Here is a 14,004-nt window from a genome sequence, read left to right on the forward strand (position 1 = left end):
TTCAGAGCAGTGACTGCTCTGTTAGTGACTGAAGTGCATAAGCAGAATATTAAATATTTATCAAAGGTGTTGATGGATGATTTCTTCTGTGGGTGGAATTTGGAACAAAATGACCTCTGATTTCTGGTTTGGATATGCTCTTGTTTATAAATGTCTTTTTTAAGACGTGATGCATGGACATAATCTTCCTGATGTGGCTTGGTATATGCAGAGTGCATTGGATTTCCTGTTTCATACCATACCTATTCAGCTCTATAGATGTATGACCTCTGAAAGTAACCTCTCTTAAGTCAGCCTGATAATTACAGTAGCTTTTTGAGCCTGTGTTCTCACTGATAGGACTAAAGAGTGGGTAGGGAAAGGTGGGGAGGAAAGACACTCAAATGTTTTCTTTTAGCATTGCTGAGTCCCAGATTGGCATTCGGGCATCTTGAGGGTAAGAAACAGGCCATGTAAAGAAGAACATTTTTGGTACAAGATTTATTTTTCCCTGTGAGAGGGTAAAACACCAATATAATTTCTTAAATATTACTTCATGCCATTCAAAATGGGAGTGGGAGAGAATATTTGATTTTCCTGTGGATCCTAAATGGAAAAATAGTAACACACTTTGCTGATGTGCATGCAAATGAGAAGGATGACTTAAAATCAGAAGGACAACTTGATGTGTGATGGGGTTGCATCCTGATAAACCCTTCATAAATTGAAAACGTCATGAGTCAAAAATGCTCATGTAAGGTTAGTACACTTAACCTCCCAAACATCATCATTTAGGCTAGCCTACCTTAAATATGTTCAGAACACCTCCACTTGGGAAAATAAATACATACATACATACATAATAAAATAAAATAAAAATTAAAAAATCTAATACAAAGTGGATTTTGTAGTATTATGTTGATTCTCTCATGTGATTTATTAAATAGTGTACTAAAAGTGAAAAACAGAATGGTTCTGTGGGTGGAGAATGGTTGTAGGCACGTTGGTTGTTTACCCTCGGGATGGCGTGGCTGACGGGCCCCTGTGGCTCCTCGTGCTGTCTGGCCTCACTGGAGAGCGTCATATGCATGTCGCCAGCCCAGGAAAAGATCCAAATTCAGAACGTGGGGTATGGTTTCTACTGAACGCTCCTTACTTCTGCACCATCGTCAAGCTGTATAATCCTAAATCGAACCGTTGTAATTTGGAGACTGTGTGTCTTATCAAAGATACTTAAGACTGTCTGTTTGAAAACGTTCAGTACGCTGCTGTATTTCCTTCATCTGGCACATTAGCTGATGCATCGTATGCACTCAGTAAATGTCAAATACATTCATTATTTTATTTATTTGACCTTTAGTTGAATCCGGAAGAGAAGTTGCAGCACATTTTCCATGTCTGTGAGTACCAGTGCGAGGGCCCTTGAGTAGTTTGCTCCACTCATCTTGTTTCCATGGTAAACTGAATTCGCATCCACTCCCTGGGGGTATGTAGGAGGTTGGCAACGTCTCCGTTAATTGTGAGGTCACCAGTAAGACCTGGCAGTGATGAGTGCTTCCCCACATCACAGCTGTGCAGCTTCCTCAGTGGTCTCATTCGGTCGCACTTGAAGCGCATAACTGGGCTGGAATCGCATGAGATAAGTGAGGGCTCATCACCATGGTGAGTGGGTCTGCACAATCACCAAGTGACTAACCCTTTAATAACCAGGTGTACCACTGACTATACGCGCCAGCTCCTTAAGTGCTAGGGTGAGCCGCAAGCTGGAAGCCAACTTCAAAAAACCTCCGTAGGGCAAGCAGAGTTAGTTAACAAACTCAAATTCTCCTCATGACTCAACAAAATGAAACATGTAAAATTCTCTTATTTGCTACAAAACAAAAGTCATGTTGTTAGGCTTTGGGGGAACCCTGACTGATGTAGGCAGGGGAGTGTTTTTCCACTTGGTTTTTGCTGTTGAATTTAAAAGAAACATGAGCACATGTGTTTGACCATCTTGCGTAGAACTCCTACATTTTCAACATGAGCAGTGTGGGTTAGGGCAGTAGTTTCTTTGGAATAAACTGAACGAGAGCTTATTCCTGTCTTTTTTTCTTGCGTAGAACTCCTACATTTTCAACATGAGCAGTGTGGGTTAGGGCAGTAGTTTCTTTGGAATGAACTGAACGAGAGCTTATTCCTGTCTTTTTTTCTTGCGTAGAACTCCTACATTTTCAACATGAGCAGTGTGGGTTAGGGCAGTAGTTTCTTTGGAATGAACTGAACGAGAGCTTATTCCTGTCTTTTTTTCTTTTTTTTAATGTTTATTTATTTTGGGGAGAGAGAGAGAGACAGAGCATGAGTGGGGTAGCTGAATGGGGAGAAGGAGACACAGAAACTGAAGCAAGCTCCAGGCTCTGAGCTGTCAGCTGTCACTCACCAACTGTGTTGGACGCCTAACCCACTGAGCCACCCAGGCTTTTTTCTTTTGAAGCCACTTCTAGAAAGGGTTAATTCTTATTTCAAAAAATCAACAAGCTTCTACTTTTCTTCTAAGCTCACTGGCCCTTCCTCTTCAGTCTCCTTTGCTGATTCCTTCTCTGTTTCCCAGTGTTAGGGTCCTTTGGGTTTGGTTTTAGGCTCTCTTTTGCCCTTTCTCTATACTCCCTTTCGGGGTGACATCACTCCTCCCTATGGATTGAAAGATTATTTTTATGTTGATAGCTCTCAGACATATGTCTCCAGCTCAAAACTGTGCACTAAACTCCATGCTCCAACTGTCTACTTGATTTCTCTACTTGGATGTGTCACAGATGTATCACATCTAATAAGATCCCATCAGAAACTTGGAATCTCTGCTCCTAAAATCTGTTTTAGCCTCAGTACTTACATTTACATGTCAGTTACAGACCTGTATCTCCCATTCTGGAGTACTTAAGCCAGAAACTCTGAAGTCATCCTTAATTCCCTGTGTTATTGTCCCTCCATATCCCAGCATCTAAACCATTAACACATTTGAGTGGTTGCCCTCCTGTTTGTATGAGTATCTAAAATTCATCTCAAATGTATTTACTTTTCTGCACATTCTTAGTTCAGCCACCGTGTGTTGCTTTTTTGCTCTAGTCACCATAGGCTTGTGCTTGAACTGTGATAGCTGATTTTAACTGGTCTTCCTGATTCTACTAATTGTGATAGCTGACTTTAACTGGGCTTCCTGATTCTACTCTTGTCACCCTATGATTTGTTTTCTTTTTTTTATTAAACTTTTTGTTTATTTATTTTAGAGAGAGAGGGACAGAATGAGAACAAGGGAGGGGCAGAGAGAGAGAGGGAGTCACATATGAAGCAGGCTTGAACGGGGCTCGAACTCACGGACCGCAAGATCATGACCTGAGCCAAAGTCAGGTGCTTAACCGACTGAGTCACCCAGGCACCCTCGTATAATATGTTTTCTAAAAAAAGAACAGGAATGGCTTTCTTGAAAAATTTCTATCTAAACATGCCATCCACTGTCACTTGCTTCCAATTACATTTCAAATAAAATCTAAATGTCCTTGTTAAAAACTGAGAACAAACTGAGGGTTGATGGGGGGTGGGAGGGAGGGGAAGGTGGGTGATGGGTATTGAGGAGGGCACCTTTTGGGATGAGCACTGGGTGTTGTATGGAAACCAATTTGTCAATAAATTTCATATATAAAAAAAATAAATAAAATAAAATCTAAATGTCTTATCATAGTCTTCAGAGCTCTCCATGAATTATGCCCTGACAACCCTCTGTTCTGCTTTTGTTGCTATCATTATTTGTCTGTGACTCCTGCCGCTGCCTCAGTCTCCCCGTCGATTCTTTAACGGTGGCCTGGCTCATCTCTAGGCCCTCCTCACGTATAGACTTTTCACTAATGCCACCATTATTTATTGCTTTAATTACAGCAGTGGCCTTCCCAGCAAGTGTTGAGCATTTCAACCTCTTTCAACATTCTTTTAGTATGTTCCTTGCCTCTTTATTGCTAAGTAATACTGTTACATTATTTATCCTTTGGTTTTCATTTTTAAAATATGTTTTACTGTGACATAAACATGGAGCACAAACATATGTTGTTATAAACAACAGTTAAAAAGTATACGCTTTTATAAACACCAAGTCAATCTATTGGACTCCTCTCATGTGTATTCCAGGGTCATAGTCTTCATGTATGATGGCATCTGCTGCTTTAAATACACCAGTCTTCTCTTGCTTACAGCCTTTTTCATACAGCTGGCTCCTCTGTGTCTTGTCTCCAGCGTCTGCTCCTTAGAAAGGTCGTAATGGGCCACTCTCTCTAGCAACTCAGTCTCTGCTTTATTTCTCTTAGATCTGTGTTTGTTTCTTCAATGCTACTTTTCACTGTTTCAATTTCTTAAGTACATTTGTCTGAATGCCTGATTTTTTCTGTCTTTCCCCCTAATGGATGAGGTCCATGAAGACAGGGATTAAATCTCTTTTCAGTTTGAATCTTCAGTGCCTTGCATACTGTCATGGGACAGGTGTTCAGTAGGTACATTTACAACAAATACTAAATAATCATCAGGAAGATACAGTAGAACATAACAGCTTTTGGCCAGACTGATACATAAGCTTAGAAGTAGATTTAAAACTGAGTTTGCTCACTGTTTCTCAACTTCCTTTTTTGCATGCTTAAAGAATCCATAGAAATCCCAAGGGATTAATGTAAAATTCATTAAAGTGAATGAATATTGGAAAGTATATGAAAACCAAATTAATGGCTTTTCTTGATATAACCAAAAATTAGACTATAAAATGAGAACTGAGCTAACCATCCTAATAACAAAAAGTTACCCATTTCGGACACTTAAATGTTAGGATGGAGCATTCACTTTCCTCTTTATACCATTTATACCAAAAAAAGTGGTACTATTTTTACTACTTTTCACATCTTCAACGTAGAACAGCTTCTGTTTATAATCTTACTTATGATGTTCTTTATCTGTAATGGAGTCAAAAAGGAAATGGGTGATGAGCATTGAGAAAGGCACTTGTTGGGATGAGCACTGGGTGTTATATGTAAGTGATGAATCACTAAATTCTACTCCTGATGCCACTATTACACTATATGCTAACTAACTGGGATTGAAATAAATAAAAAAAGGAACATTTTGAAACTGTTTTAAAATCCCTATCTCTGTCAAACTATGGGAAAAAGTTAGAGGAGGGCAATGGTTTTCAATAAAGTGGGTGAGAATGCATATTTTTCTTTCATTTGTGGGAGTGAAATGTATTTCTGTGTAATTATTCCGGAGATGAAATACGACTGTGGAAAGTACTCAGCATAGAAGTTCATCATGAAGCATCCCGTAGTAAAATCTGTAACCAGTGTCCCAGAAAAGATAGATAGTCTACAGATCACAGGAGGATTTCATCAGGGTTTATTTTTGAATATGAATCAGATAAGTGATACTGCTATGGAATGTCTCGGGTTCCTTTCCAGTCATCATTTTCCTGGGGATCTCTCTGCTCCAGCCCTAGTAACCTTGCTTTTCCTTACACATGCTATGTCAGTCCCATCTCAGGGTCTTTGTTTCTCCTTCTGCTTGGAATCTTCTCCCCTATAACTTGGCCTGGCCAACTCTCATATTTAGATCTCTGCTCAGATGTCACCTCACCCAAAAGACATTCTCCACATCACTCTCTAACCCTTGTAATACTTGGCCCCTGAATTCCTACTGTACACAATTAACTTCTCATTGACCAAATAGAATTTAAGGATATCATAATGAACGTGGGGAGTGGTTGGTTGTTGTTCCCTCCTTCCCCCCACCCCGTCTTCTTTCTGGTGTTGTTCACTCTTAGGGTGTGAGAAGTCACTTGGCAAATTTAGTCACAAAAAGTCTGGTAATTAAAATATTCACACTCAAAGCATTAAACCATCTAAATTGATTTAAAGTTAAAATCTCCCTGCCCCATGCCCTTCACATGGTGGCTTGCTTAGAGCTAATCACAAGCAGTGAAGAAGGGGGAGTGAAGTCAAGAGTCCTTGTTATTTCCCCACCTAGGACTTCCATTCCTCCTGCTCAGTGCACTGAGCTTTCTTTGGCTTCTCTAGGACAGTAACCGTAAGGGAGGAGGGAAAGCAGAGTATGTTTGGGTGACCAATGGTGTCATGGTATGGTGATGGTGTCATGGCATTTTAATTGTGTCATGGGATAGTGGTGCTGAGCATTATGTTTGACAAGTGCGTAACATGGTGACTTCCTGTCTCTCCTGGGCCACATTTGTGGGTTTTGGGGGGGCTGTCCTCTTCAGAGATGCTCCTCAGTCTCTCTGGATCTCTCATATCTACCCTTGGAAGAGGACTAATTCATCTTCTCCAGATGGTCACTTTCACTTTCTGCTTTGTCCCTTAGGTATCTGGGGGGGATACTTCCAGGCTATATTTGAACCTTGTTTTTTTTGTGTGTGTGAAATAGAACACAGACATAAATAAGTGTATAAACTATCATTGTAAATCTTATTAATAGTGATAGAGCAATTGTGTGTGTTACTTTGACCCAGTTGAGTAAATAGCAAATTGTATCCCTTCCTGGAGTATATGTAAGTTGTTGACAAGTCTTGCCAGCCTGGATCACAGCTGCCCCCTGACCTCTGGCCAAATAAAGTCAATGTTCATAAGAATTTTTGAATAGAGGGTCAAATGAATGAATAGATAATAAAATTATGATATATTTAGAGGATACACTGTTATTCAGCAGTTAAAAGTCAGGACTGTAGAGATTGCTTAATGCCGTTAAGAAACAAAATAGCTATTAAGCTGTTCTTGAATGGAAAAATAAAGGAGATTATAAAACTTTAACACATGTATGCATGTTTAGAGGCACATCTATGCATACACACAGGTGCATGCCCACATATATACTTGTGTGTCTGTATGTATGTTAATAGACTAGAAATGCGCACACACACACACACACACACACACACACATACCTGTGTAATTCTGTATGATGGGATTTGGGACAATGATCTTCTTTTTTTAATTATATATTTTAAATGTTCTATTTAAAAGTTCTGGTTTTATAATCAGGAGACGTTTGAAGAACAAAAATAGAAAAGAGAGTTGTAAAACAAAGGAAGAAGGAAAGAAAAACTAAAACCGTAACATGTTGAAATATTGTCCCTGTATCTGCCTTGGGGGTGCTGGGAGTCATTGGGCACATAACACTGAAGGAGGCCTGGAGATGGAACCCTCAGCCCGCTCAGAAAGCCCCTGTGCCTTCGGCAGCTTATATGTCTCATCATATTAAACAGTCAGCTCAAGATAAAGTTCAGAGCCTAATGTAGTAATCTGTCTTCTGCTTTGTAAAGGATGGGGCCTGGCCTCACTATGGATATCAAATGTTGGATGTCTCCCAATTGTGAGGTGTTGTGCTTGATGTCAAATCCTCAGTGCAAAATGTTTTAAAGATGAGAGTTGTTTGGAATAATAGTCATATGGCAGGGCCTAGGCTTCCTCAGATAGCCTCACAAAGGCCGTCTTTTGTTTCAATCCTGTCTTCACCTCATACTGATTTGTGACCTTGGGACACAATAAATCTTTTTGAAACTCACTTTTTTCAGTAAAACCAGTGAGGCTAGCATATGTGTCACAAGCTTGCTGTTTGATTAGATGAAATCAAGCATATACAATGTCTGATACACAAGCGTATTACTTTCTTCTATTGTTGTTTTCTTACACATATTTTAAAAGAAGTTTGAAAAGAAAAGAGAAAGGACTCGATAATTTTTTCAGCTTCGGTAACTAGAAAAAAGTTGGAGTCATGAACAGAGATACAAACTCAGAGACAGGCCCTGGTTTGGGAGAACCATCAGACATCTCAAGAGAGATAGTGAGAAGTGAGCAAAGAGGGGCGTGGCTCTCATATGGAAGCATTGGGCTGAGAAGAGGTTTGGGGATTTGGGCATTGTGTCTGTAGAGGGTGTTCTAAAACCTTTGGGAGGGTTAAATGAAGATAGCAGTTGCTGACCAAAGACCTGCCTTGGAGTGAGGACCATGACCTGTTCAAGGAAACAGAAACAGTTACTAGAGAAGAGAGCTACAGCAATGTAATATTCGTGGAGGAGAAAAATGGTCAAGGGTCAAATGCCTTAGAGAGGAGAACAAAGGACAGGAAATTGTGGGTGGCCTCAGAACAATTTCCAGAGCTCAGTGGGGGAAACTAGAATGCAGGTAGCAAGCAAATTTAGAAAGATGTATTAAAACCAAAAACAAAGTTGGAAATTGGGAGCGTTAGATTGCAGTCCTGACACTCACATGAACTGTGTGATTCTCTGCACGTTGTGCAACATCTCTCAGTCTTGGTTTTCTTGATTTTAAAACTCCAGCGATGGCCGGATGATTTCTAAGTTTCCTTCTACCTTCGTAGTTTCACGATGCTTTCTGAAGCTCTTTGGCAAGGAAAGAAAACAGAATAATGTTAACAATGTGGTCACATGAAAGCTTTTCCTAAAGATAGAACTTAGGCTCCCAAGGAAGGCAACATTGGGAATGCCAGAGGGGAGAAATCAAGTAGTGACTTCCCCTCAGATGGAGTCAGTGGAGTAGATGCTGTTGAGAACAGTGAGTGGATGTGCTTTCTTTTAATCTCAAAAAGGAATAATATATTGAGTTAAAGGCAACATTCCTGAGCTCCTGCTGTGTACCAGGCCTTGTGATGCCGAGCACTATGCCCAAAGCCTTCCCCCAGAGTAGTTCATGGTCCGATCAAAGACACACGAAAACCGTAACCAGAGTGGACTTAATAGTGGAACAACGGGAAACGTACAGTGTAGAAGTGGATCAGGGAGGCAAGGATTACTCTGAAGAGAGGACCGGACTGGCTGGGTTGTAAGAAACAACCAAGAGGACTTTCTGGAAAGAGAAAGCAGCATGTGCACTGTACCAAGTTGTGAGCATACAACTAAAACGTACGATGAAAACTGTTAAAATGTGCTTTGTTCACACAGTTAAAATGTGTTTGTTATGGTTATATATAAAGTTTAAGTAGTAAAAATAAAGGTGGAGAGGTAGGCAAGAGTTTATCATGACCTTTTATACCTTATATATCTTCATTAAGGATTTACAGTTTCCCCCTGTGGGCGTAAAGGGGAAACATCAAAAGAATAGAGTCAGGAAGAGAAGGGTAGTATTTTAAGACAATAGGATAGATAAGATGTCATAAGTGTATTTTCATAGACTTGCGTGTGTGTGTTGAGTACACAAATGCATGAAAAATCACTCCTATTCATAGTAATATTGAAAATGACATTTTTTGAAGAAAGTTTCAACTTACATCAATCCAAATGCTTACACTCTGGACTATATGATGCTTTATTTACTTACTAAGATACATACTATACCATTGCCATACAAGAAAATACTTAAGGGAATAAAGCCAAAGTTCAGGTCATGTAGAGCATCAGATGTTTGTCTGCAGTGTTTTTACAAGCATATCATGATGCCACGTCTTTTCAGCATTTTCTCTAACGGCTGTTTAGAAAGAAAACATGTGCCTCTTTCAGTATCTCACTAATTCACTACTATACCTATGGTCAGACAATAATCATCCTCAGAACCTCAGGACTCGGACTTTCCTGTTAAGAAATTTGTCATTTGATGTTTTCAGTTATATGGGTTCCTCTTGTTTTTTGGCTACATTTTCCCATATCTCTGCACAAGCCAGGTGTCTCCTTAACTGTTAGCTAGACTCCACATCCTCTTTTTCTTTGTTCCTAATATCTCCTCTCCTAGGGAGCAACCTTGCCCTCATCTTATCCAGATTCTGCTATCACTCAAGACTCTTCCGATATCCTGAAATTATGATGATTATTATGACATTCCTCATGTCCTTTAACAATTATGCTATTGAGTTCTTATGATATACTCTATACTTTTCAAAATAGGACATTATCAAAGACTCACAGAATGCAGTATGAACCTCATACAAATTTAAGCCAGTCCATTGAAAGCTTACCTAGAAAACATTACCTAGAAAATGTTGCTATTATTAAGTCTTTCTCCTTCATCATCTTCTTCTTCTTGTTCTTCTTGTTCTTGTTCTTGTTCTTCTTCTTCTTCTTCTTCTTCTTCTTCTTCTTCTTTTAAAGCAAGAGAGTGTGTGTGTGCACAAGTGCCTGTGTCAAGGAGGGAAGGGAGAGAGAATCTTAAGCAGGATCCATGCTCAGCATGAACCCCACGGGTCTCCATCCCACGACCCTGGGATCATGACCTCAGCCAAAATCAAGAGTCTGATGCTCAACTGACTGAGCCACCCAGGCACCCCTTTAAGTTGTTTTTAAGTTATGCTTACATTAGAGTTTTGGGATCTATTTAATAGACTGTAATTAACTTGAATTTGAACACATGAAACATTTATACTGGTTAATTGAAGCAATTCACCAACAGTGTATTTGGCACATGAACCAAATCAAATTTCATGTTGTGATTAGAATTTAGTGACAATGTCAAAGCATCTACATGGAGATCAGTATGATTGGTTGTTTATTTAATAAAGCACAGAGGCATCTAAAGAGAACAATAAAATGTCAGAACTAGTAAGAAAAGAAATGAGCGGTAACTGATTTAATGTAAGTGATGGTAAATTTGCAAAATACTAAAATTCTTGCTAAATTGTGAAATGAAAGATAGCATTCGATGACAAAAGAACAGATGCCACCATACGAGAATATGCACATGATGACAGAAATAAGGTAAGGGACACCTGTTAAACTTAATTTCATTTCCAAATTTTGTGTGAAGTGTCTCAGAATAGGGAATATCATTTTGAAAAATCTAAGAGAAATCTGGGAGAAAAATGCTTATAAAGCTTGCATTTATCTTAGATGTTTTGCTGTGCGATATTCGTTCACATACTGTTTTCTTTCCTCCTAAAACCGAAAGGACAATGCTTGCACTACGGTGATTGCTGCATCGTTGTGGATTGTCGAACACAGGGGCCCTGGTGCCTAGAGGTTAATAGAAATTCGTGTTCTCCCATGGCTTGTAAAATCACAGCGTAGATATGCATTTCTGTTCGGTTAGTGAGAAAGTGAGGCTTTTGTGGTGACACAGAAAACCTCAAGACTTTCTTTAATTCTGCTTTAATGTAAGTCATTAGAGCATTCCCTTTGCTGTAGGATAGTATTCTCGTCTCAGATAGAAATTCCTTCCCTGCAGAAAGAACACTAAGCACTTGGTGCTAAATCTTCCCTGGACTGAACTGAGTCTGGCACACTGTAGTCAGACAGTAAATATGTATTGAATGAGTGAGTCACCATTTATAATTATTCCAACGTTTTTTTTCCTTTTCCAAAGTAGCCTTCTCATTTTTAAAAATGTCTAGAGATAAAGTTCTAACACAGTAGATAATTCTGTTATGAAGAGGTTTCCAAATCCCATGTTAAAAAATTCTATTTTAGAAAATATTTAACATGGTAATATGGGGATACAAAGGTGAGTCAATTTCGATTCCTTGGACTCTTGAGGTCTTCAGTTCACAGTCAAATGTTTGGATGTTTTGATTTATTCTGGTTATTCTAATTAATGAAATAAAAATTATGGTGAACATTTATTGAGTGGTTACCCAGTCTCAGATCCTATGAAAGGCGCATTACATGGGCTTTTCAAAAGTGAATATTCCAGATGACCCTATGGGGCTGTTGTATAGATAAAGTCACTGTACCTTTAACAGAGTTATTTAGCTAGTAGTAGACTATGAATCCGAATAATCATAAGTCCAAAATCTATTTTTGCAAGTCATTAAATTTTATATGATAGTATGCAATTAAATTTATTTGATTTATTGCTTTAAATCTAATACTTACAACCTTTTGAAAGAATATCAGATTATAAATGTATGATTTAGGGAAATTCAGCATGTTTACTTGAGATGTTCTAAGTGAGCATCATAATACTTACTGGTTTAATCATCAGCCACACTGTTTTATTAGTGACCTTCAGTACTGACTGAACCTCAGAAGCATACTGGTATGAGATAAGAGTAGGATATTTTTGTGTTTTCACAGTGTGGATCAATATATACCGTGATCCGTCCTCCATCCATGTGTAGATGTACTCCTACATCTTTGGTGATTATTGTTTCAAGTTTTAAATATTTGTTATTGTCCTTTTTTTTTATCAAATTAGGTTCTGAGGAAAATTTGTTTGGATTTCTTGTAATTACTTTAAAATTCAACCTAGTTTTACATGTGAGACAATGAAACCATGTGTGGAAAATAAAAGGACTCATTGGAAGTCATATTAAAATTACATAACAAATGCCCCAAGTGTATGATATGTGCCTGATATTTTACAAGAATCATCACAGTAAATCTTTTCCCCATTATCCCCACCTCCAGCCTGTGTGTGTGTGTGTGTGTGTGTGTGTGTGTGTGTGTGTGTGTGTGAAGGAGAGACGGAGAGGGAGAAACAGAAAAAGAGAAGGGGACAGATAGAGGTGATGGAACTATTATTCTAATACTTGAGATTTTTATTGGTGTTATAAAAATGCAGTAAAAAAGTGAGAAGTATTTTTAGATTATTCTTAAGATGTCTTGTAACATCAATTTGGTATAGAATAAAATGAGATCGCATATTAGCAATCCCTGGTCTTCCGGTAGAGAAGATGCAATACACTTTAATAATTAAAACAAGAGAAAAAGTCTCTTCTGTGCTTTTAAAGAAAAGATACTTTTTTAGTGTAGGTTCAATTTTTCTTAATATTCAGTTTAGAAGAATTAGTATATCTGAAGAAGTAAGTATATTATTACTGGGCTAGTTCTAGTGGATCAAATTGAAATGAACTATATGTGATTTTTATATAATCAATGCAAAACAGAATTAAGAACTTTGATAGCAGATTGGGTGTGAACAATGCAGGTTCCGAGGGATTATTTCGTCAAAACTGTTTACTAAAGAGTTAACAGAATGGTCAAATATATGTTATGTATTTTATACAAGTAATATATATTACAGTAGAGTAAAATAATAAAAATGGAAAAGGTCAAGTCATATGTTCTGTGTGGAATATTTTCCTAGTTATAATATAAATTTATGTTCTAAAAAAGGAAGGAAAGAAATGACTAGGCTTAGCTTCAATATAATAAAAGGATACCTACTTGCTGTAAGTTCTTTTTATTGATAATAACGTATTTTACAGTTTTTAGCCCTCTGTCCACAATTGGCTAAGTTTAAAAACATGGCATTATATGAAATGAAACATGCTTATGTAAGTGATGATTCATTTTTTTTCTGTAATTTACTGTTCAAAGGTTTTAAAAATGTTTAGTAGAAGCCTTTAAGAATATTTTATACGATACTTTCAATGCTGTGTCCCCTGCATTTGCTTTGACATGTTACATGAATTACTTTATTAAATAGTGATTATTGAAATGTTGGACAGTGTGGTGCATGCAATTAAAAACTGTATTGCTCTTCTGTACATGCCTACATGTAAGTGACCCCATGGGTCTCCCAAAGTGAGCCTTTAACATTCCAGAATTTTTACCGTGCATCTGTTGCTGGCATCTAGCCTCCCACCCACACAGGCTAAGTCCAACTAAATGAAGTTTATGCTAGCACAATAAAGTATGTAAAGATGAAGTAATAACATGGGAAGACAGTTACCTTATTAGTCGGGTTGCTGAAATAGCTTCACTAGAAGAATGTATGCACATATGTGAAAGCAAATAGAGTGTGTGTGGGTAGGAAAGCCTAGAAAGTAATTTATTCAAATAGTATTTCTTATATATCTTTTTATGTTATATATTCCAGATGGGATTTATACAGCTCAATGAGGACTTCATATTTATTGAACCACTCAATGATACAATGGCCATAACGGGTCACCCACACCGTGTATATAGGCAGAAAAGGTCCATGGAGGAAAAAGTCACAGAGAAGTCAGCTCCTCACAGTCATTACTGTGGTATCATTTCAGGTAATGCCTTCTCCTGAAAGGGGTTTAACAAGTATGCAATGTGAGATGAATACACTAAATTGTTTTTCTTCCTTTTCT

At 38.1% G+C, this 14,004-nt stretch overlaps 1 protein-coding gene across 1 annotated transcript in view; it reads left to right on the forward strand.

Annotated features, from left to right (window-relative positions):
• ADAMTS19 (ADAM metallopeptidase with thrombospondin type 1 motif 19) overlaps positions 1-14,004 on the forward strand; it is a 245,646-nt gene that overhangs the window by 33,911 nt on the left and 197,731 nt on the right. The window contains exon 3 of the mRNA XM_047868192.1: positions 13,761-13,926. Coding sequence (XP_047724148.1) covers positions 13,761-13,926 — 166 coding nt within the window. The remainder of the gene's footprint in view (positions 1-13,760; positions 13,927-14,004) is intronic.

Source organism: Prionailurus viverrinus, chromosome A1, assembly GCF_022837055.1.
Source record: "Prionailurus viverrinus isolate Anna chromosome A1, UM_Priviv_1.0, whole genome shotgun sequence".
NCBI classification, from domain to species: domain Eukaryota; kingdom Metazoa; phylum Chordata; class Mammalia; order Carnivora; family Felidae; genus Prionailurus; species Prionailurus viverrinus.